We start from the raw sequence: 25,709 nt of genomic DNA on the forward strand, positions 1-25,709 counted from the left end.
GTGGAAACGGGGGTGATACACAGATCTGTTCACAGGGAGAAATCAGGTCTCCAGAACAAAGCGATAAACAGGCACACGACTACAAAGTGGGGCAGAATGGGTCACGGTAACAAGCGGAAGACACACACTCTGTGTGAGGCTGCTGGAGATAAAATAATTCACGAAGGAAATGACATCCGACCTGAACCTGGAAATAATGATTGATACTCCGCAAGGGGGGATGAAACTCTGGGGCATTCCAGAAAAGGCGGAAAGGCCGCTGGCCCGTCCATACTGAGCGCTGAGCGTACGCCAGGCATTTCTCTGGGTGTCTGACATCTATTCATCCAGCACCTGGAACTACCCTACAAGTAGGTCCTGTTATTGTCTCTTTATAAATGCACGAGCTGAGGCACCCGGAGTGTGATCCAGGATTTGAACCCAGGTGACCTGCTGTCACGGTCAACCTGCAGAGCTGGGAGACGCTCTGCAGAACTTCGCAGAGGCAGGGAAGTAGAGAGCCCTTCCCGTGAGAGCTCAGGGAGACACGCCCAGAAAGAGGGGGGAGCCTTGAATGCCAGTCGAGCAGTCTTTATTGGATTCACCAGATGGTGAGGGGCTGACACTTACCTTTGAACTTTCACTGGAAAACCACCAGGATGTTCACCAAGTCGTATGTTCTTCACAGATTGACGGGACGTTTAAAATAGACATTCCCCCTGTTCTTCTGGGCTACAGTAAGGAGCGAAACCTGATGATCGAGCGGAGTTTTGACTCGGTGCGAAGCCTGAGTGAAGGCTCCTACATCACCCTGTTCATTACCATCGAGCCTCAGCTGGTTCCCGGGGAGTCTGTTCGAGAAAAGGTAACCCTGCCCCCACTTGAGCATCGCATGTCTGATGCTGATGAGACACCACTATGCTTGCTGGGCTGTGCTTTTATAAACGCAGACCGCGTGGCGCAGGCAGAGGGCTCCTGACACTGTCCACTCACCACTCTTAGAGTCTGGACAGAAGGAAGGGGAGATTGGAGATTGGTACTTCCATTGAGCCGATACTTAGGTTGATCCACAACTTAAACTTTCAGGCCAAGCAAGACAAACATAAACATGCGCCAGGTTTAGAAGAATTTTCTTAATGGAAGAAAAAAAGCAGACTGCTGTTTTATCTTGATGTTTATTGGCAAGCATGCTGAAATACACCTCCACGTGTGACCTCACGTCCCTGGTTGGGCTGCGCATTGAATCGATTTATAGGATCGTAAGGCTAGACCTCCAGGGGTCACCTCATTTCAGTGCCTTCAGACAGAAACAAATATCTGCACAAGTGCTCTAACTCTGAACAGCTCTACAACAAAGGGTTTCCAGAACGTAGTTTTGTTAGCAACTGTTTCCCAACCCTTATAGCCAGGAGACACCTCCTTAATGTAACATGCTCATGCAGCCTTAATGGGCACCGCCCTCACTGGTTTGCGGGGAAAGTACTGACCATGACCTCGTCACACCATAAACGAATGCAATCACATGTACTGAGTTCTTACTCGGTCCTCAGCACTGTGTCAGACATTTGACACCTGTTCTCTCTTACTACTCACAGCTGTATTGTACGGTGGGTCTGCAACTGAGACAGGAGGAAACCAAGGCTCAACCTTCCAGTTCACCCAGACAGTAAATGCAGAGCTAACAAGTCTGTCTGACTCGAAACCTTATATATTCAATAAATATTTACTGAGCGTCTTCTATGTGACAGGCATTTCTCAGGCACTGGGGATAGAGCAGCCTAGAAAAGCAGAGAAAAATCCCACGGAGCTTACGTTCATGTGTAAACCCAGCTTGTCACCTACTACACTAGACATGGATTCTCCTGCTGACTCTTTCGTTTATCCATCTTAGCTTTGTAATTAAGACTCAGATGGAGATGGAAAAAAAGAATGAGCACATTCCTCTGTTTCTGTTTCAGTATTACAGTTTGGTTCACAGAGAAAAATACTATCCCTATTCCCCTTTGCAAGGATTATTGGAAAAAATAAATCTACTGAAATTCAAATTAATCTCACATGCTGGCCTTTGTCACAAACGCTGTGACAAATCTGTTCTCTAGAAAACACGGCAGAATACATGCGCTTCAGAATATTTCTAGGAAGTGAAACATGTATGCTGAATGTTCTTCCTTCATGTATAAACTCAAGAGAAAGCCAACAAGCATGCTGATACAGAAGAATGCTCCCAGACAAAAGATGGTTTTGCTATTTCTATGTCTTCTTCACGAAGGAAAAGCACTCCATCTGGAGGTGAGCTTCCAAAGCATGTGAAAGCAGTCTGCGACTGCGGCCAAAGTGTTGAAACCCAGAGCCCAGAGCCGCCTTAGCACCTGGCACTGCCCCCCACCCCCCGGGCCCTGAAGCCCAGCCCAGGTCCGCAGCCTGCCCCGCCTACAGCCTGGTGACCGGGCTGTCCACTGCTGCTTCGGTGGCAGGTCACTGCCCCGCTGTGTGTGGAGCATTTCCCTCAGGCCTCTTGAAAGGAGGCTTAAGAAACCCCTTTGGAGGGCAGGTTCTTTGCTGCTATTTGATGAGGAAGCATGTGGACCGACAACACCCTGATGTCCTAAACACAGTGGCAGAAAACACTGCTGGGTGAGTCCCCTGCAGATGATTCAGGAGAGACAAGCTCTCACCCTAAGAGCATAGAGCCCACAACCTGGAATTGGTTTTCTGCTTACCAGCAACTTCCAGAATTAGCAAATTAGAGTCTTCCCTCCATCATTATCCCATGGGGAACCATTCCCTGACTTTTTAAGGGATTTACTCATGGAATTTTCGCAAGAATCAGTAGCGACTCCTGAAACTCTTCCTGTAACTGCTTTACGTTGTCTTGAGAAAAGTTAAGTTTTTAAAAATAGATTATTTCTGTTAATAAAGTCTTCCTCTCATTTCTTTTTTCTTTCTTGCCTCTGATAGATGAGTGACATGCTTAAAAAGGTATACCAGGTATTTTGTTTTACATCCGTTGGTAGTTATTAGGCTTTTACTTAGCTGCTTTCTGTCCCCTGCCACTTCATGGAAGCTGATGGGTCCTGGTGTATGTGCGATCCCTTGGCGATGAGCTACAGCAGACGTTGGAAGTTCCATGAAGAATGTCCAGCTCTGTCTTTCGGCCCATTTCATTTTGCCAGAGAGATTCTTAGTTAGCTGTGAATGTAGGAAGTCATAGGTGTGAATGTAGCCTGCATGCTGGGCACCATCTCCACTGTTTCCAAGCCTATAAAATCCATGAGCTGCTTCTTACAGAGACAGCGCGGCTGTGACAATGATTTCTGATTAGGAGAGCTGTCACAGTGTGTCCAAAGAGAGGTTTTGAACCCATTTGATTTTCTGTAAATACTGACACTAACCTAGAGGTAAAAAAAAAAAAAAAAATTGAACCAGTTAAGAATCTTCCACATTTTGTGTTGAATCAAACTGCAAATTTGTCAGTTAGCCCTTAATTTTTTTTTGTAATAAACAACCCAAATTCTTCTAGTATTTAGCTTTCCCTTGGCACTTCTTAGATTACCAAGATGGCATACTCCTCCATAAATCACTGTTTCGCTCCATGGAATGGCATCCTGGTGACCTAAGCAAGTATTAATGACCATTAATAGATACTTATTTAAATGCTTACCTTGTGTATGCTCGGGGCAGAGAGGAACACAAGATGATTCAAGCATGGGCCCTGCTCTCACGAAGCACTAGGTACGTAGTCAAAATACACAACTGCACATCCAGGTCCAAGTGGTAGAAAACGTTTTAGACATAGTTTCTTCAACCTGGAAGGCCAATAGTCAGGACCGATTCAAGGTTTTTGTTGCTCTTTCTGGGCAAAGCCTATTGCTGCCTCTTAAGTGCTCCCCTGGCACCCTGTGTTTATCTCCATAGACTCTCTGGTCAAGTAGTTCAAGTGCCTGACTGCTTGTTAGTGTTTTCCTCTAGACTAGAAGTTGCTTAGGGCACTGTTTCATACTCATTTATCCACAGTGCCTGGTACCTTTCAGACTCTCAGCAAATAACTGGATGAGTAAGTAAATAAATGAGTGTAAAGAACATAGGGATGAATTCACTGGGTGCTTTGTTTCATAGCACTCTTGCACGATTCTCCGTCTTTCTAAAGTTACAATTATTTCTGGGGTGACAGTTCTATCCCAGGAGTCTGTGACACACCTATACCAAACAAGTCTTCAGAGCTCACCATTTCCATTTATTTATATCTCCGTCCTAACGTCTGTCGGGCAGCTACCGTGGGGCGGCGGTATGCTGAGCAGTAGGTGGTTACAGTGATGATGCAGATGACGATGATGTTCAGTTTCAGATGTCAGGGACATCCCACGGGAGTATGTGGGAGGCTTCCGGAAGTGCCTCCGTCCTACTTAATCCCCACAACCGCTACCCCAATCCCTCAGGGTACAGCAATCGAATTAGAAACAGGAGCCACAGTCCAGCTCCAATGAAACAGAAGTCAAGAACAGCTGGGATAGTCTAGATTCTATCTGAAGTCATAAAAAAGTAAGGGGATGTTTTCTGTGCACTTGTTCATTCACTCAACAATATTTGTTAAACACTTACTATGTGTACTACGTGCCAGGTGGTATTGGTACTGGAGATAAAAAACAAGAGCAAAACAAAATCCCCGATTCTAGGAATCTTACTCTATAGGGGGAGACAGAGTAAACTTATCAGTGATTTTAAATGCTAAAAAAATAAATAAATAAAGCAGAGTATGAGTGGGATAGTTGGGTGCACCTCCCTTCTCAAAACAAACACATTGTCAGGGACTGCCTAGAATCTAAATTCGACTTAACAGTTAATTTTTCTAATAAAATTTTATTTGAGTTTATCTTGAAACTGTCTGAAATGTAAGCAACCATATGTATATTTTTATACTAAGCAATAAAATTCTTGTAAAAACATTTAAATATCTGCTTTTTTCAAACTATTTTTTTTTTAGCAATAGCTTTAGGGAAAAAAATTACAACATGTGTCTAAAGGCAAATGAAAATTGTTCTGTTTCATCTGCTTTGAGTTACTATCAGAAGCTTGGGAATTGGTAGCTCATCTTGGATCAGAGAACTGCTTAAAATAAATATAATACATTTGATCTTTCTAGTTCTGTTTCCTCTTTCCTTGAGACCCATTACTATTATGTATTACATTGATCGTGGATTTAAAACTTAACACATCAACATGTATCTGCCAATTTGTTACGCATTTAACATGAGTTGCTCAAGCTTTGCCTTTGAGATGTTAGATTTCTGGGCCCCTCCCCCCTCTAAAACCAATGTCAAAATACACATAAAACTACTGCTTGGTCTCATCAATCAGAATTAGTACATTATACTTTACTTTCTATATAGGTGGTTATAGTTTTCCATAGGGCTGCTTGCCTGTTGACTGCTTTCTTTCAATCCTGTTCAATATATTTTAAGTATTTAATGAATCCATCTAATCTTTAGATTATAATTAAATAAAGCCCTGGGACTCCAGGGCACGGCAATAGCGTAAGGGGTCACTTAATCATAGTTCCTGAAGCACATGTTTAGTTCGTGTCGACTGTGGGATCGCAACGCGTTCTGTGTCTCCTGTAATCAGATGTAAACTCCATGGAGTCTTTGTCTTTGAAGTTTGATTCTCAGGAAGATGAGAAATTGCTTCAAGCAACAGAGAAGTTTCAAACCGAATGTGCCTTAAAGTTTCCACACCGCCAATGCCTCACCACGGTGACTGACATCAGTGGAAAAACCGTCTTTGTCACCCGTTACCTCAAGCCTTTAAACCCCCCACGGGAGCTCCTGGACGCCTGCCCCAGCAGCCCCCAGGCAACGGCGGTGAGTGTGTTTCACAAGCCCGTCACGGCTGCTCCTAAAAATGTGTTACAGTTTTAATATACCGCCCTCTTAATTACCATATTTCCTAGGACTTAAGATAGTCACTATATTGAGATCGTTAGTGGTGAGAGAAATGATTAGCACTTTTTTATTACTCTGAGGCTCACTTTCTTTAGAAAAGTCTGAAGGTACCAGAGAGGGTAGTAATCCTTAGTTCATTCTCTCAGTGAACGACTGTGGGGTGCTTACCGTGTCCCTGGCTCTAGACTGGGTTCTGGAAATTAACATTTGGAAGATGCTTTACACTTTGGCAATGTCTTACATAAACATGCCTTCATTATGCGTCCTCCATCACTTTCTGGGATTCAAACCGAGGCCTCTGATTTCAGAACTCATGCACTTTCTACCATAGCAAGGTAACTATTCAGTATTATACCTAATACTATAGGCATCACTGACTTCCAATGAGGCAAAAATTATTTCCAAGATTTGAGGATGTATAGCGTGTGAGCGTCACCACAGAACGCATCCATACTGAGCCATTAAATATACGTGCACATTCTCTGGCTGCAGAGCACCCTCCCCATCACAACCACACATGAACAGAAGCCGTATTTTAAACAGGCTATTTTTAAGTGAATACTGTAACCCATAACTATCTTTAGAGAGTGGGTAGTCTAGGGAGTAGTTGCTGCTAGTAAGTCATTAACATAATAATTTAGGAACGGGGTGATGATATATCTATTTGCAGATATAGATACAGCAAAAAAGTAAAACCTGTGTTCCACATTTCAGATACTTTTTTTATTAATCAGTTTTTATTAAAAACCACAATAGGGACTTCCCTCTATTCTTCTTAGCATAGTAAATATGCAGAAAACTTCTCCCAGGAGAGAACACTTAGGAGTGATGAATAAAATATTTAAACCATTTTTTTTTTTTTTTAAGATTTTATTTATTTGTGAGAGAGAGAGCACAAGCAGGGGCAGGGGCAGAGGGAGAAGCAGGCTTCCCGCTGAGCAGGGAGCCCGATGCGGGGCTCGATCCCAGGACCCCAGGATCATGACCTGAGCCGAAGGCAGACGCTTAACGACTGAGCCACCCAGGCGCCCCAAATATTTAAACCATTTTTAAAATCACGGCTGACATAGAACTAAGGCGGCAGGGGCGGAACTCAGAAACAGGGAACAATGAAGCAGGTTCCACAAGGGTGAGAGTCTGAAATAGTGTCTGCTCTGAGGTCGTCCAATAATTCCCGATGCCTAGAGCTGGGCATGTACACAAGGCATGCCCGCAAGGCTGTGTGGGGAAGGAGGTAATGTGTGGTGCCAGGGCAGGGAGGGGGGCTGAGTTAGAGACTCAGGTACAGGGTTAGGACTCTCGACAGGTAATGTCAACGGTGGGTACACCAGCAAATACCCAGCTTCGCAGAAAGAATCTTGCCTGTCTCAGCCTTGACTGTGGATGGAAGAGAAATGAGAAAAGTTTCTCCGGGGAATTCCTAATCACTAAGTTGTATTTATTCACACTTGAGACTGGAATTTACACTGCCCGGATGACCCAAAAAAAACTTCAGCTGAAAATTTAATTGAAAGTGTTCCCTGTTCTAATGCCCCAAAATCCCTGACAGAAGGAAAAAGAAATCTTTCTAGAAGAACGCCCTGTAAACTCAAACTTAAAAACAAACAAACAAACAAACAGAAAAAGTTCCAAAGTTCCAAGCAACACAAACATAAAAGATCATCAATAAGGCGCCTGGGTGGCTCAGTCGTTAGGCGTCTGCCTTCGGCTCAGGTCATGATCCCAGGGTCCTGGGATCGAGTCCCATATCAGGCTCCCTCCTCGAGGGGAAGCCTGCTTCTCCTTCTCCCACTCCCGCTGCTTATGTTCCTGCTCTCGCTATCTCTGTCTCTGTCAAATAAATAAATAAAATCTTTTAAAAAAATAAATAAATAAAAAATAAAAAATAAAACTAATGATGTATGGGGATTAACATAACAATAAAAAAATTAAAAAATAAAAAATAAAAAATAATTGCATGGTACTTATAGAAATATAAAATAGAAGAGTTAAAACGAGACAATGAACAACTGGCTTAAACAAAACATAAAATACAGTTAAATACAGAGTTAAGTTACATACAGCTAAGTACAGAGAGACTTCATGAACTGGAATATGCATGCAAAGAAATTACTTGGAATACAGCACAGAGATAGCAAAAAATAGAAGATTCAAAGGAAAGGTTAAGAGACAATGATGATAGAGGCAGGACAGCCAAACCCTGTATGAAAGGAGAAAGGCAACATTCAAAGAGAGCTGAGAATTTATAAGACTTGATGAAAGACAACAATCCTCTGATGCAGGAAGCCCAGTATATCCTACATAAGATAAAATAGAATTAAAATCTAGGCATATCATAGGGAACTACAAAGATGATCTTAAAAGCAGCTGGAGAGAAAACAGATTTTCTATAAAAGAACAATGAGTCAACCAATGGACTTTTCAGCTGCACAAATGAAAGTCAGAGAAGGCATAATATCTTCAAAAGGCTGAAGGAAAATAGCCATCAAACTAGTCATTTATATCCAGTGAAACCATCTTTCACACAAACATTGGAGAATTTACAACCAAAAGATTCTCACTTAAGAAATTTCTAAAAAATATACTTCAGAGAAGGAAAACTCTCAGAAAATCCTAGACAACCACGCATAATGGTAAAGAAAATGGGAAATTTGTGAGTAAATCTAAACAGGCATTGTCTTCATGTCAATAATACTAGCAATGAGGATGGAAAATAGTGATTAAAAACAAAAATCCTGGAAAAAATGCATGTCAGGACAGGATTGATGAGAGTATTTTAATTCCCTTGTATTTTCCAAGAGGAAAGTGAAGATATTTATTAACTTATAGAGTTTAAGTTAAATATTCATGTTGAAATTTCTTTTTTTTTTAAAGATTTTATTTACTTATTTTAGAGAGGGCACAAGCGGGTGAGGGCAGAGTGAGAAAGAAAGGGACAAGCAGACTCTGTGCTGAGTGCGGAGCCCAACAGGGGGCTCGATCCCATGACCCTGAGATCATGACGCAAGCCGAAATCAAGAGTTAGGGGCTCAACCGACTGAGCCACCCAGGTGCCCCCATGTTGAAATTTCTAAATTAATCACTTGAAAGAATAAAAGAAAGTGCATATAGCTTCCAACGTGGCAGGAGATAAAATAATGAAATGGGATGAAGAAGAGAGTGGTGAGAAAAAAAGAAACATAGAAAAAAGTGTGAAAAATAAAAAGCACAGAATAAGGTAGTAGAAATAGTCTAAATGTTTACTAGTAATCGCAATCAAAGCAAAGGGGTTAAACTTTCCAGTTAAAAAACAAAGACTGTCAAACTAGATTTTTAAACCGTTTATGGTGGACCTTTACAAGCTGATTCTAATATTTATATGATGGTGCAAAGGGCCAAAATAGCCAAGACATCCTGAGGAATAAGAAGAACTCAGTGGGAAGATTTCCCATACCATACATCCAGACTATTATGAGACCATAGTAATTAAAGTAAAATGGTATCGACACACAGATATCAGAGAGAAAAATGGAAAAGAATAAAAAGTCCACTCAAATATAACCCACTCAAACCTGACAGATGACAAAACTAGCATTGGAAATTAGTAAGGAAAAGATTGACTATTACATAAATTTTACTGGAATCACTGATTTTTACATATGGAAAAAATAAAAATAGATTCCTACTTCACATCACTCAACTGCAGACAGATTAAGGACTTAAATATGAAGGCATTTTTATCTTTATGACTTTTTAACTTTATCTTTACGACTTATTACAAGTCATCTTTATGACATGAGACAGAAAGTATTTCTTAAACAAGATAGAAAAAAAAACAAGCTGTAAGAAAAAAAAAAAAGATCCATTTGACCATATTAACAGTGAGAACTTGGGTTTATCAAAGATACCACAAAGGAAATGAAAAGCCACAAATAAGATGTTTACAAACTGCAGGAACATGAGTCGTAACTACAATGATGCCCTGATCTTGGTTTCTAAATACTATTGCTCTCTAAAAAGCTCCTTGGAGAAATGGCTCCTTTCTGGACTGAGCCAGAAGAAATACAAGATGACTGTGAAAGTCTTCTTATACCAGAAAGTAAGGAAGTGCAGGAAAAAAAAAAGAGGACATTTCAAAGCGACCTAGCAGCCAGTGTCTTCGTGTGTGAAAGCTGGATATTAACAGTGACTTCCTTTGTAGGATGTGTGCGGAGGCTGAAATGACATAATGTTAATACAACACTCAGTAAACACTTGGTGAGCATTCACTTCATTTTGTACACATAAATGTTTGTGATACGTGAAACTTTCTTGCAAGGAATGAGGTAGAGTATCCAGCTTTCTATTTTACCACAAATTATTTTTTTAAACAGGAACTGCTCGATTATTTTTTGTTCAAACAGGAACTGGTGGCTCGATATGTGTCATTGATTCCTTTCTTGCCTGACACGGTTTCATTTGCTGGCATCTGTGACATGTGGAGCACGTCTGATGTGAGTAGCTCTTCCTCACAGATTTACTAGTTTGTGCTGACTTCATTGAACACGGGCCAAAGGCTTGTATAATTTTAAATTGCAATGTTCATTGGTCCTTATAAAAATCCACTTGGTCATCTGTTTAGCAGACTGAGCTAAATTCTGAAGTATTTTTTCTTTCTGGTTCCATTTGACCAAGTTCAGAAATTAAGAAAAAAATATTTGCACAAAGAATAAAAAACATTTCAGAAGTCTTATTACTGATTTATCCTCCCAGTATTATCTTAACAATATCCCAGTTTTATTCATTAAAAAAAAATCAAAATTATACTCTATATTACACATGGAACTCATATATTCCATAATTTATGGGCTTCCTAAGGCATGCCATGTCATTACTGATTCCGTATGTACTTCCTGGTCACCTACCACATATCAGACATTGTACTAAATTCAGGCTATGAGCGAAATAAACATGGCCTCTGCCCTCATGGAATTTACAATCTGTGTATGTTACAACCAAATGGATCTTCTATGAAACAAACACACATATCATCACAGGTATTCATTCTGCTTCTGGATCTCATGTGTACTATGTTTGGATAATTGTAGAATATTGTTTAATATCCTTTGAAAGATAGCTCTAAACCAAAGAAATTTAAGTACACTAAATTTTTTGTTCCCCAGGATATTTTGGCAACATAATGTTGACAGTATTAGAGGTAACATTTCCACAACCTCACGACATCTAAAGAAAATATGCAAAGAACAGAATAATTCATGTGCTCTCGAGCCAGATTGGCTTTCCCACTCCCTAGGTATTCCTTCTCTGTGTTTCCACGTCCTCATCTATAAAATGGGAAGAGAAGTACCTCCCTCAAAAGTTTATTCTAGGATTAAATGAGTTAATGCATGCAATGTGCTTAAAACAATTTGGGGGCAGGGCACGGGGAGATATGAACAGGCAGAGTACAAATGATTTTTAGGGCCGTGAAAATATTCTGTGAGATTCTAATGATGGGTACATGTCATTACACATTTGTCAAAACCCAAAGAATGTACACCACCAAGCGTGAGCCCTCCCATAAGCTGTGGACTTTGGGTGATTATGATGTTCAATGTAGGTCTATCAGTTCTAACAATCATCCTACTCTGTGGGTAGATGTTGATAACATGTGGGGGCAAGGGTAGATGGGAAATCTCTTACTCCAATTATGCTGTGAACCTAAAACTGCTGTAAAAATAGTCTTTAAAAAAGTATTCAACACATAGTGAGCTATCATATATAAATTCAAAACAAGAAGTAAAACTTTAAAATTTGTCTCCCCCACCATAGTGTTGATTCTAGAAATCCACGTCATCAATGTCAGAGAAAATACCATATTCGTTTGTTTGTTTTAATGAATTAGAACATAGTGCCAAAATATGGAAAAAACGATTTTTAAAATAGGTCTTCTACTTTAGGGCACTAGTTTTAACAGTGACTTTTTAAAAATCCTGTATGGCCCATCCAGAATGAAGCAGTCAGTCAACAACATCGTTTTTCTTTTCTTTCCATCTCCATCAGCAATTTCTGGATCTCCTGGCAGGAGACGAAGAAGAGCATGCAGTATTACTATGTAATTATTTTCTCTCTCTGGGGAAGAAGGCCTGGCTCATGATGGGCAGTGCTATTCCTGAGGTAAGACCACGCAGGCTGGCTCCAACAGAGGAGTGTAGTTGTCTTAAGACACTTGCGTTAGGTTCCAGGTTATGAACAGTACTAATTTGCATAACGATCCTTTGAGTTGAAAGGAAAGTGGTCCAGAGATTGCACCGTGGGGAGAGAGAACCAGTGATAAGACATGAAATGGTTTTTAGTGGTACTAGGGCTCTGATCAGTGCTTCTGATTGGGGGCTTTTTTTGGCAAATCTGAACGCTTTATCACTCAAAGGCCCCACCTGACTCTGTCCTTTTAGTTTGAGCCCCCAGCTGCCCATGGTACTCAGAACTTTGATTCCCTTAGTGATCCAGTGCTACTCATGCTAAGGAGTGAAGGGGATCTGAAGAAGTGTGGCGAGGTTAGAGATCTCTTCTGTCACGCCCACTGCTTCCTCGGGCATCTGCGACTAACCAGCAGGCAAAGGGGAACCCAGCAGACAACCACAGGAGCAAAGAAAAGAATGTTAGCAGCTATATTTTGATATTATTGTTACTTTTATTGGACTGGAGATACCAACTATTAGAATGTTTCCCCCAGCCCACTGCAAATGTCCCTAAATTTGGGGAATGTTAGGGTAATTTGGGGTACGAGTTTAGAAAATTCACATGAATTGAAGCAGCTTATCCAAAGAGTGTATCCAAAGGAGGCCACAAGTTTCCAGGAATCCTTGGGAATTAGGTAGCACGAGTTGCCACTGGGCAGGTATTATCACATCCAAAAACTAATTCATTCTCCATCGTTATCTTTCAGGGAGGCTGGTACAAGGGAAAGAACACTAGGCTAGGAAGTCATGAAGCCTGGGTTCAAAGCTCTGCCTATTCCTCATGAGCTGTGTGGCTCTAAGCAAGTCAATTCACAACTCTTGAGCTTTATAAGGAAGCCAGGATAATAAATCTTGCCCTGCCTTCCCCAGAAGGCTATTGTGAACATCAAAGGAAGTCCACACACGAGCAGTAAATGAATAAATGCTCACTGTAAAAAAATAATAATAATAATAATAATACAGTAATAGACAAGTACTCTGAGTAAAAAAGTTAAAGTACTTTGTCAGTTTCTAACCCCCAAACCCGCTCCCTACCCCAGGTGTATTCACTGCTAACAGGTTGGTACGTATCTTTTCAAAACATCTTCTATGCATTTACATAATTATAAATGTATCTCAAACACTAGTTACTGTATTAGAAACAGAAGTTGTATTCAGACATAATCAGCCTTCTAAATACTTAATCAACTGTCCCTATTTGGTCTACTGCACTAGCAGATGCAAGCATTTTGCAAAAATGAACATTTGATTTTATTTCTTAAATCCAATGCAACCTAGAACTTCAAACTAATTTTCATCATTAGCCATGAATTTTAGAAATTGGGGTCCAACCGAAGTAATTAATTCTGTGTGCAAACTAATCTTGACCTCAATTGCATAATTGATGGGAAACTGTTTTAATGACTATCTTCCTTCAGGGTCCAACTGCCTATGTGCTAACTCGGGAGCAAAGTCACTATTTAATATGGAATCCCTGCACTGGACATTTTTATGGACAATTTGATACATTCTGCCCCTTAAAAAGTGTGGGCTGTTTAATAGGTCCCGATAATGTAAGTATTACCTTTGGATGACGGTTGCTTTCTTTTTTTTTAATTGACCTACTGATTTAATAAAATTTTATGTACCAAAAAATTTATATAAACATACATACGTAACAGTTAAAGAAATGTAGTGTCAAGCACGTGGCAAGATGTCCTAAACAGTAACTTTTGGTTGAATTAGTCACCTGATCTGCAGAGAAGCACAATGAGGTTAAAGAATATAGAACTCAGATTCAGAGGACCTGCGTTTATGTCCTGGTTCTGTCCTCACTTGTCTCTTCCAAAACAGAGTTTATAAGTACCTAACTCATAGTGTTTTGAGAACTAAGTGAGGCAAATTTATCACCTGAGAAGACTGGGTCCCTCCCTCCCTTCCCTTCTTCTCTCCCTCCCATCTTTCCTGCTCCCTCCCTTCCTTTCATCCTTCCTTTCTTCCTTTTTTCTTTCCCTTCCCTTCCCTTTTTAAAGAGAGACTCCTAGTACCCACCAGGTGATAGGGGGCAAACTTAATTATGAAGGGTACCATATAAGACAGTGGTTAAAAACATGAGTTACGGGGTCAGACTGCCTGAGTTTAAACTTCATCATTTACTAGTTGTGTGAGCTTGGGAAAATTTCTTACGTCATACAGCTTCAGCTTCTTCTTTGGTAAAATGGAGGTAATGGTAGCAATTACGTTGAAGAGTGTTGTGAGCCATGAATGAGATGACCAGTGTAAAGCAGCTAACATACAGGGACAACTCTATACGTCTGCTATGATTGTTTTTATCATCATCATCTTAGTGGTCTGAACTTTATGCATCTGTCAGAAAAATCATTTCAGCATGCATCCCCAATGTGTATTTTTTACTGAAGTACAATTAACACACAGTGTTATGTTAGTTTCATGTGTACAATATGATGATTCAACAATTCTGTACTCAGTGCTCATCTCAGTAAGTGTGCTCTTGATCCCCTTTATCTATTCACCTATCCCCCCACCCACCTCCCCTCCAGCAACCCCCAGTTTGTTCTCTGTATTTAATGGTCTGTTTTTTAATCTCTTTTGTTTGTTTTGTTTCTTAAATTCCGCATATGCGTGAAGTCATGTGGTATTTGTCTTTCTCTGTCTGACTTATTTCACTTAGCATTACATCCCATAGGTCCATCCATGTTGTCATAAATGGCAAGATCTCATTTTTTTCTATGACTCAGTAATATTCCATTATATATATATATCTTCTTTATCCATTCATCTATCAGTAGACACTTGTGTTCTTTCCATATCTTGGCTATTGTAAATAGTGTTGCAATAAACAACAGAGGTGCATATATCTCTTCAAATTAATTGTTTTCGTTCTCTTTGGGTAAATACCCAGTATTGGAATCACTGGATCATATGGTAATTCTATTTTTAATTTTTTGAGAAAAAAAAATAACTGTTTTCCATAGTGGTTGCACCAGTTTGCATTTCCCACCAACAGTGCACAAGGGTTCCTTTTTTTCCACCAACACTTGTTTCTTGTGTTTTTTATTTTAGCAATTCTGACAGGTGTGAGGTGATATCTCATTGTAGTTTTGATTTGCACTTCTCTGATGACTAGTGATGTTGGAAATCTTTTCATATGTATGTCTTCTTTGGAGAAATGTCTGTTCATGTCTTCTGTCCATTTAAAAATGGATTAAAAATTTAAGTAATTAAAAATTAATTTAAAAATTAAAAATTGGATTACTTGGGGGTTTTGTTGTTGTTTTGGTGTTGAGTTGTGTAAGTTCTTTATATATTTGGGATATTAACCCTTTATCGGGTATATCATTTGCAAATATCTCCTCCCATTCTGTAGGTTGTTCTTTAGTTTTGTTGTGTCCTGTGCTGTGCATAAGCTTCTTATATTGATGTAGTCCAAGTAGTTTATTTTTGCTTTTGTTTCCCTTGCCTCAGGAGACATATCTAGAAGAATGTAGCTACAGCCAATGTCTGAGTAATTACTGCCGGTGCTCTCATCCAGGATTTTTATGGTTTCAGCTCTCATTTTTAGGTCTTTAATCCATTTTGAGTTTATTTTTGTGTACAGTGTAAGAAAGTGGGCCAGCTCATTCTTTTGCATATTTTCCCAACACCATTTGTTGGGAAAGACTGTCTTTCCCATTGCATATTCTTGCCTCCTTTTTGAAGATTAATTGACCATATAAGCATGGGTTTATTTCTGGGCTCTCTATTCTGTTCTGTTGATTTGTGTGTCCATTTTTGTGCCAGTACCATACTATACTGCTTTGATTACTACAGCTTTGTAGTATATCTTGATATCTGGGATTGAGAAGCTTCCAGTTTTGTTCTTCTTTTTCAAGACTGTTTTGGCTATTTGGAGTCTTTTGTGGTTCCATACAAATTTTAGGATTATTTGTTCTAGTTCTATGGGGGAAAAAATGCTATTGGTATTTTGATAGGGATTGCATTAAATCTGTAGATTGCTTTGGGTAGTATGGATATTTTAACAATATCTGTTCTTCCAATCCCTGAGCATGGAATATCTTTCCATTTGTTTGTGTCATCTTCAATTTCTTTCATCAGTGTTTAATAGTTTTCAGAGTACAAGTCTTTCACCTCCTTGGTTAAGTTTATTCCTAGGTATTTTATTATTTTTGGCATAACTGTAAATGAGATTGTTTTCTTAATTTCTCTATCTGCTACTTCATTATTAGTGTATAGAATTGTAACAGATTTCTGTATATTAATTTTGTATTCTACAACTTCATTGAATTCAATTATCAGTTCTAGGAGTTTTTTGCTGGAGTCTTTAGGGTTGTCTTTATATAGCATCATGTCATCTGCAAATAGTGAAAGTTTTACTTCTTCCTTACCAATTTGAATGCCTTTTTTTTTTCTTGTCTCATTGCTGTGACTAGTGGTGATAGTGAACATCTCTTGTCTTATTACTGATCTTAGAGGAAAAGTTCTCAGTTTTTCACCATTGAGTATGTTAGCTGTGGGTTTGTCATATATGGCTTTTATTATGTTGAGATATGTTCCTTCTAAATCTACTTTGTTGAGAGTTTTTATTATGAATGGATGTTGTACTTTGCCAAATGCTTTTTCTTCATCTGTTGAGATGAATATATGAATATATGGCTTATATCTTTTCTCTCTTTTTTTTTAAAGATTTTATTTATTTAGGGCGCCTGGGTGGCTCAGTTGGTTAAGCGACTGCCTTCAGCTCAGGTCATGATCCTGGAGTCCCGGGATCGAGTCCCACATCGGGCTCCCTGCTCAGCAGGAAGTCTGCTTCTCCCTCTGACGCTCCCCCCTCTCATGCTCTCTCTGTCTCTATCTCATTCTCTCTCTCAAATAAATAAATAAAATCTTTAAAAAAAAAAAAAAAGATTTTATTTATTTATTTGACAGAGAGATAGAGAGAGAGAACAAGTAGGCAGAGAGGCAGGCAGAGGGAGAGGGAGAAGCAGGCTCCCACCGAGCAGGGAGCCCGATGCGGGGCTCGATCCCAGGACCCTGGGATCATGACCTGAGCCGAAGGCAGCCGCTTAACCGACTGAGCCACCCAGGTGCCCCTATATCTTTTCTCTTACTAATGTGATGTATGATACTGATTAACTTGCAAATACTGAACCACCCTTGCATCCCTGGAGTAAATCCCACTCGACCATAAATGATTTTTTTAAATATATTGTTGATTTGGTTTGCTAATATTTTGTGGAGGATTTTTGCATCTATGTTCATCTGAGATATTGACCTGCAGTTTTCTTTTGTTGTGTCTTTGTCTGGTTTTGGTGTCAGGATAATGCTGGCCTCATAGAGTGAATTTGGAAGCTTTCCTTCCAAATCTATTATTTGGAATAGTTTGAAAAGAATAGGTATTAACTCTTTTTTAAATGTTTGGTAGAATTCACCTATGAAATCATCTAGTCCTAAAATTTTGTTTGTTAGGAGTTTTTTGATTACTGATTCAATTTCATTGTTAGTAATTGGTCTGTTCAAATTTTCTATTTCTTCCTGATTTCAGTTTTAAGTTACATATTTTTAGGAATTTATCCATTTCTTCTAGGTTGTCCAGTTTGTTGGTATATATAATTTTTCACAATATTCTCTTAAAATCATGTGTATTTCTGTGGTCAGTTGTTCTCTGTCTTCCTTCATTTCTGATTTTGAGTCCTCTTTTTTTTTTTTTTTTTTTCCTTTATGGGTCTGGCTAAAGGTTTATAAATTTTTTTATCTTTTCAAAGAACCAGTTCCTGGTTACATTGATCTTTTCTGGGGTTTTTTTGTGGGGTTGTGTTTTTTTTTTTTTTTTTTTGGTCTCTATTTCATTTTTTCTGCTCTAATCTTATTTCCTTCCTTCTACTGAATTTGGGCTTTTTTTGTTCTTCTCTTTCTAGCTCCTTTAGGAGTAAGGTTATTTGTTTGAGATTTTTCTTGTTTCTTGAGGTAAGCCTGTATTGCTATAAACTTCCCTCTTTAGAATATCTCTTACTGCATCCCAAAGATTTTGTTTTTCATTTTCATTTGTCTCCATGTATTTTTTTTTTAATTTACTCTTTGATGTCTTGGTTCAACCATTCATTATTTAATAACATGTTATTTAGCCTCTACTTATTTGTGTTCTTTCCGGATTTTTTCTTGTGGTTGATTTCTAGTTTCGTAACCAGTGTAGTCAGAAAAGATGCATCACATGATCTCAGTCTTTTTGAATTTATTAAGACTTGTTTTGTGGCCTAATACATGTTCTATCCTGGAGAAAGTTCCATGTGCACCTAAAAAGAATGTGTATCCTGCTGTTTTTGGATGGAATGTTCTGTATATATCTATCTGTTAGGTCCATCTGGTCTAACATATCATTCAAAGCACTGTTTCCTTGTTGATTTTCTGTCAAAGTACTGTTTCCTTATTGATTTTCTGTCTGGATGATCTTTCCATTGATGTAAGTGTTGTGTTAAAGTCCCCTACTATAATTGTATTACTGCCAATTTTTTCCTTTATGTCTGTTAGCAGTTGCCCTATGTATTAAGGTACTCCTATCTTGGGTGCATAGATATTTACAATTGTTATATCCTCTTCTTGGATTGTCCCCTTTATCATTATGTAGTGTTCTTTGTCTCTTGTTACAGTCTTTGTTTTAAAGTCTATTTTCTCTAATATAAGTATTGCTACCCCAGTTTCTTTTTGCTTCCACTTGTATGATTTGTTTCCATCCCTTCACTTTCAATCTTCGTGGATGTCAGAAAAAAATCACTTGAGCATGCACCCACAATATATGCATTTTTGTTTATAAATTATGTATTTTATTTGCCCACAACATATTATTACATTATACACAGAAAAAACTCTTAAAAATAAAAAGGCATTAGAAGATCTAATATTTTCTCCTCATCTCTCTGGTGTATGCATCCTACTTTAAAGATCACTAGTCTAGGGGCACCTGGGTGGCTCAGTCTGTTTAGCATCTGGCTCTTGATTTCGGCTCGGGTCATGATCTGGGAGTTGTGAGACCAAGTGCCGTGTCAGGCTCCACACCCAGTGTGGAGCCCTCTTGGGATTCTCTCTCTCCCTCCCTCTGCCCCTCCCCATTCACGTGCTCTTGCTGTCTTATTAATTAATTAATTAATTAATTAAATATCACTAGTCTACCCTTTAGGGTTACTGCTAAAATTAGAGAGAATATATGCCAAGCACCCAACAAAGTAGCTATCTTTCATAGGTCTTCAGCAAATGGCAGCTATTATTAACTGCAAGTGTGAAGAGCACTGTGGACTACCATTCTCACGTTCATTACTTTTTTAATTAGAAGCATTATCATAATCATGAACGATCTGCTGAGCTCCTCCTGTTTAAAGAACCAGGTTAAGGACATTTGTAATCAAGCAGAGTCAACTGGCATTGAAAAAGCCCTCAAAGAACTCCATTCTCTGTCAAAATTATTATTAGTTCTCAAAACAATTACTGTTTGTTCTCAAAACAATATGGCTGACTAATTACATAAAACCCAGTTTTGTGAGGAAGACCCCCCGCCCCTTACTAACAAGAAGCACAACAGTTGCACATGATGTTGGGCACCCTTCATGGCAGCTGTTCCAAAGCTGCTCTAAGCCTTGACCTCTCTTGGTAGAGGACCTCACCCTCGCCTAGTTGGCCTGATACTATGCTCTAAAACCTCCACTGCCCTCTGCTCCACCACACAACCTCTCTGGATTGTCAGCCTTTCTCCTCCTGTACTCCTTTGCCAGGAAAGAAGTGTCTCCCCTTTCTACCCATATTTCTGTTTCCACTCTTACTGCAAGACATACCTCTACTCATTATTCCAACTTACCCCTATATTTTTTCAATTTCTCTACCAATTGATATGCTCAGAAGTCCAACGGTCCCAAAATATAGGCAAATCTCATTTTGTTATGCTTCATTATATTCACAGATACTGTGTTTTTTACAAATTGAACGTTTGTGGCAACTTTGTGCCAGGCAAGTCAGTCGACGCCATTTTCCAACAGCATTTGCTCACTTCGTGTCTCTGTGTCATGTTTTGGTAATTCTTGCAGTATTTCAAACTTTTTCATTACTATTATATTTGTTATGATGGTCTGTTGTTATCAGTGATGATAATTTGCTGAAAGCCCAGATGATGGTTAGCATTTTTTTAGCAATATTTTTTTAATTAAGGTATGTATATTGTTTCTTTAGGCATAATGCTATTGTGCACTTAATAGGCTACAGTATATTGTAAACATAACTTTTATATGCACTGGGGAAACCAAAATATTCACTTGACTTCCTTTACTGCGATATTCACTTTATTGCAGTGGTTTGGAACCAAACCACAATATCTCAGAGGTGTGCTTGTATGCTTCTGCCAACCCAGATACACCCTAAACTACCATTGCCCCTCTTTCCTTTGCTTCCAAAATTCTTCAATTACTAATTATATCCCCTGCTTCTATGTTCTCAGTAAACTCAGACTTTAACCCTTTTAATAATCTAGCTCCTCTTCCCTGACCATCCTATAGAAATTCAACTCTAAGAAGTACCATTGTCTTGCTAATGGATAAATAAATCCAATGGTTTACTCTCATCTTCATTCTCTTCTCCTTTTCTATGTCACATGACATGACTAATACCCTCTTCGTGAAAAAAAAAAACAAAAAAACAACCAAAAAACACTTTCTCCACCTTGGTTTGCAGATAAAGAACTGTTTGGTTTTCATTTTTCATTTCCTCCTCCTAAGAGTTTCTTAGGTTTCTTTCACTGGCTCTTCTTCCCACCCCTTAAAAATCAAGAGTTGCTGGAGTGGAGGGGGTGGGAGGAATGGAGTGGCTGGGGGATGGACATTGGGGAGGGTATGTGTTGTGGTTAGCACTGTGAATTGTGTAAGACTGATGAATCACAGAATTGTACCCCTGAAACAAATAATACATTATATATGTTAATTAAAAAAAAAAAAAAAGGGTTTGGAGACCACTAAAAAAAGAATAAACTAAATGAAAAAAGAAAAGTCTATGTTCCTGAAAATTCTATATTTAGATTTCTTGCAGGACCACACCTATTATTATTAACTGTAACTCTATCTAGGCTATCCTGGCCGAGAAGTTATAATACTGTCACCAGCTCCAGAATCCTTCTTTGGAACCTGAATTTTCAACTGTCTGCGAGACACCCAAGTGCTTTATCAAAATCTCAAACTTGGGGGCACCTGGATGGCTCAGTTGATTGGGCAGCCAATTCTTAGTTCCAGCTCAGGTCATGATCTCAGGGTCCTCGGATAGAGCTCTGCCTCTGGCTCTGTGCTCAGCGGGGAGTCTGCTCAAGGATTCTGTCCCTCCCTCTCCCTCTGCCACTCCCACTGCTCATGCACAAGTGCGCTCGCTCTCTCTCTCTCTCTCTATATATATATATATAATAAATCTCAAACTTGGCACATCCAAAACTCAAATCACTTCCCCCTTGCCTCCAAAACCAGCTCCTCCTCCTGGCTTCCTGTTTCTATAGATGTCAGTTACCCAGATTCACTCCTCAGAATTGTCCTTGATTTCCTCCCTCCCTTACTTCCTCCTACTTCAATCCTATTAACAGATACCAAATCATACAGATTCTACCTGTTGTTTCCCAGGCCATGCCATTATTGTTTCACCCTGCATTACTATAAATAACCAACTAAACAATCTCTCCAACTCAATTATTTGGTACACTGATCACTGACTAAGTTTCTGAACCTTCGGCTTCATCATTCTATCGCTCAAAAAGTATCGGAGGTACCTCACTACATACAAATTTAAGAACAAACTTCTTGCCTTGGATTTCAAAGTCCTATATAATCTGACCTCAACTTTTTCCATCAGTATTTCCCACTACTTTTCTGCACATTCCCTACCCTATGGCCAAATTGTAGTTCTTGAAGACCTTGCCTTCTTAAAACAATTTGATTTGAATTCCAAGTATCAAAGCCTCCCTAACCTCATTGGCTGCCACTTCTCTGTATCCTTTACTGCTTTTTCGTTATTTCTCCAAATTTGAAAATCAGATCCTCAAAGTTCATCAAACATCGTTTCTATCTACACTTCCTCCCTAAGAACATATATATGCTGATAATCCCCAAATGTATATCTCCAGCTCACCTAGTTCCCAGAACTTCAGACTCAAATATCCAACTACCTACTCATCATCTTCATGTAGATGCCAGACATACATCTCAAACTTAACATGCCCAAACTTGAACTCCCAATTTCCTTTTGCCATCTTTCCGATCTCAATATAAGGGCAATTCCATGAGTCCAGTTACTTAGCCAAAATCCTTGTAGTCACCTTTGATTCCTTTCTCTCTTTCTCCTACATCCTATTCATCAGCAAATCCTATTGGCTTCATAGTATATCCAGAATCTGACCATAGCTCACCAATTTCACTGCTACTATTTTAATCCACACTACTGTAGCTCTTACCTGGATTATTTAAAATAGCCTCCTAACTGGAGACTTCACTGATTGCCCTTACCCTCTTGGGTCTGGTCTCAAAACAGCAGAGGATATTCGTGTGAAAATGGAAGACAGACTATGTCACCCCTCTGCTTAAAATACTCCAGTGGATTCCTAGCTCACTGTAAAATCAAGTCTAACTCTTTAAAATAATCCACAGGGCCTTTTATGACCTGACAGCCATCCCGCCACCCGTCCCCATCCTCCACTGATGTCATCTCTTACTTGCTCTAACTTGCTCATTCCTCTAAAGCTACCATCTTCCTCACTGTTCCTCAACACATCAAGCAGGTTTTGCATTTACTGTTTCCTCTGCATAGATGACCTTTCCCCTTACTGGGTATCTTCATGAATTTCTCCCTCACTTCTTGCATTTCTGATCAAATGTCATCTTTCCAGCAAGAATTTGCCTGCCCACCCTGAAATTTCATGTCGTCCCATGTTTTCTCCACAGCCCTTATAGTTAGCTGTTGCCACACTAAAGATAGTAAAAACCCATCCCCAAACTAAATGGCTTCAAATAGTTATTCTTATGACTCTCTGGGTCAGCTGGGACAGCTCTGCTTCATGTGTGTTTATTCTGGGACTCGGCAGTGACAATGGCAGAAGCACAAAAAGGCAAGCAGGAACACACAAAGCCTCCTTAGCTTAGACTCAGAAGTTACACACTAACACTTCTGTCCTGTTCTACTGACCAAACATCAAGGAGCAGGGAAATACATTTCAACCCTTTTAGTGGGAGGAACTGCAAAGTAACATGACAGAGTGTAGATATAGGAAGGGGTGAAGAACTGAGGTCAGTGATACAATCTACTCCATCATGTAACATCATCTGAAACCCATGTATTTACTTATTTGTTCACACTATCTTCTCACTAGCTACTGCATAAGGGTAGGAACTCTGTTTCATTCACTACTTTATCCCTAGTGACTGAAACCCAGCCCACAGTAGTTGATAAATATGTTGAATGGACAAATTTACCACTGATGCACACGGGCGTTCAATATGCCTACTGTATGCCAGGAGCGATGCTACATGCTAAAGATACAGTGGTGAATAAGGCACATGGCAAATGTCCTCAAGACAATGCCATACCTAGTGAGGAGGCAGGTGGATGGACAGGCAATTATTAACAATGATAAACACCAATAATAGTAATAAATTAGCTAACAATTACTGAGCACCTACTATGTACCAGGCATTGTTCTAAGAGGTGAATTAACTAATCTGCCTCAACAACCTTGAGGTGGGTACTATTATCCCAGTTTCATACAGGAGGAAAATGAGGTACAAAGAAGTTAAATAAATCATCCAAGGGATGCCTGGGTGGCTGTCAGTTAAGCATCTGCCTTCGGCTCAGGTCATGATCCCAGGGTCTTGGGTTCTAGTCTCACACTGGGCTCCTTGCTCAGCGGGGAGCCTGCTTCTCCCTGCTTGTACTCTCTCTGACAAATAAATAAAAATCTTAAAAAAAAAAATCACCCAAGGTCACACCATTGTAAATGTTGGAGCTAGAATTCAAATACAAGTGGCCTGATTCCAGAACCAATATGCTGCATGCCTCAACAAGACAGGTGCTATTCAGAGATTACAGAGTGCTGTGGAAGCAAAGAGGTAGACACCTAACTCAATTAGGAGGCTGGGAAAAACCGAGTTAGGAAAAGCCAGACTGAGAAAGGAATAGCCTTGTCTATCTTCTAAAAAGTTTTTCCTTATCAGGAACTATCTTATTTCGTCAACCTACAATCAGTGGTAAGGTGCACCTCAACTTCAGATATAAAAAATATGAAAAAGTGGCCAGTGACCATTTTATGATGCCTCTGATTGTAAAAGGCATGCTGATTTTACAAATCAAAATATGCAAAAAAAAAAAAAAAATGTGCATCCTGTGTGTCCTCTTGCTGTCTCTGCTTTCTCTCTACATACGTGCACACAAAAGCATGTATATATATATATATATATATATATATATATCTGCTGCCATATATGCTAATGTAGTCTTATCTTTTTTAGATTTGGTTTAATATTCAACGATATGACTCCCCACTACGGATAAACTTTGATGTCACCAAGCCCAAGCTATGGAAATCTTTCTTTTCAAGAAGCCTTCCATATCCTGGCCTTTCTAGTGTTCAGGTATGTAATTCTTTTATTAACAATGTAGACTAAGGGGTGCCTGGGTAGCTCAGCCAGTAAGTGTCTGACTTTTGATTCCAGCTCAGGGCATGATCTCAGGGTTGTGAGATCGAGCCCCAGGTAGGGCACCACGCTGGGTGTGGAGCCTGCTTAAGATTCGCTCTCTCCCTCTCCCTCTGCCCTCCCCTCCCCACCCTTCTCTCTCCCTCTCTTAAAAAAAAAAAAAAAAAAGTAGACGAAGGAATTTGAAATCATTATACTGGGTAGCCAGATATTTTTTGACCCTTAATTCTACTCCTAGATATTCAGTCAAAAATAATGTTTTTCCAAACTTAGTTGAGCCCAACTCCCAATAAGAAATTACCACCACATCATGAACCAGTATATATATATGTGAAGTTTTGATATAATGAACCTCATGATATAAAGTACCTCAAAATATATTCTATTTAATTTCTTAAATGCTGGTCTCAATTCACTAAATTAATGACTGAATTTCATGACTGCTATTAAAACATGAAATCAAATCACAGGGCATGATCCAGTAGGGGCTCCTAAAATTAATTTAGACGGTCCTGGCCAGATTATAAGTAGTAAGCATGAAAATTGTTTACTAAAACTTCTGTTTAATTTGTTAGCTATATAAGTATGTGTGTATGTGTATACTGAGTGTATAATACATATTTTTTTACTGTGACCCAGACCTTTCTAAAAAAAAAAAAAAGGTTTAAAAAACAGTGCCCTGGAGAAATTCTTCCATGTGTACAAGGTGACTTGTTATACAAAATTTTTCATTGAAACATTGTTTATAATAGCCTAAGAACTGAAATTACAGAAGGGACAAATTATGAAGAGTACATAATGGAATATTTTATAGTAGTTACACAAATGAATCAACATTAATAAATCTTAGCACTCTAAAAATATGGGTGTTATTATCTCTAAATAAATATATATAT

General features: G+C 39.2%; 1 protein-coding gene across 4 annotated transcripts in view; it reads left to right on the plus strand.

The window, feature by feature from the left end:
- The window catches only part of CC2D2A (coiled-coil and C2 domain containing 2A), a 137,486-nt gene that overhangs the window by 104,504 nt on the left and 7,273 nt on the right, over positions 1 to 25,709 (plus strand). For 3 of the 4 annotated variants that reach the window (XM_032399981.1, XM_032399987.1, XM_032399990.1), the window contains 6 exons: positions 668 to 844; positions 5,634 to 5,837; positions 10,301 to 10,390; positions 11,940 to 12,053; positions 13,537 to 13,671; positions 24,628 to 24,750. In XM_032399981.1, coding sequence (XP_032255872.1) covers positions 668 to 844; positions 5,634 to 5,837; positions 10,301 to 10,390; positions 11,940 to 12,053; positions 13,537 to 13,671; positions 24,628 to 24,750 — 843 coding nt within the window. Of the gene's footprint in view, positions 1 to 667; positions 845 to 5,633; positions 5,838 to 10,098; positions 10,391 to 11,939; positions 12,054 to 13,536; positions 13,672 to 24,627; positions 24,751 to 25,709 lie in introns of those variants that run through there. The other variant, XM_032399996.1, reaches the window with a different exon arrangement.

Source organism: Phoca vitulina, unplaced genomic scaffold, assembly GCF_004348235.1.
Source record: "Phoca vitulina isolate PV1807 unplaced genomic scaffold, GSC_HSeal_1.0 scaffold3, whole genome shotgun sequence".
Classification (NCBI taxonomy): Eukaryota; Metazoa; Chordata; class Mammalia; order Carnivora; family Phocidae; genus Phoca; species Phoca vitulina.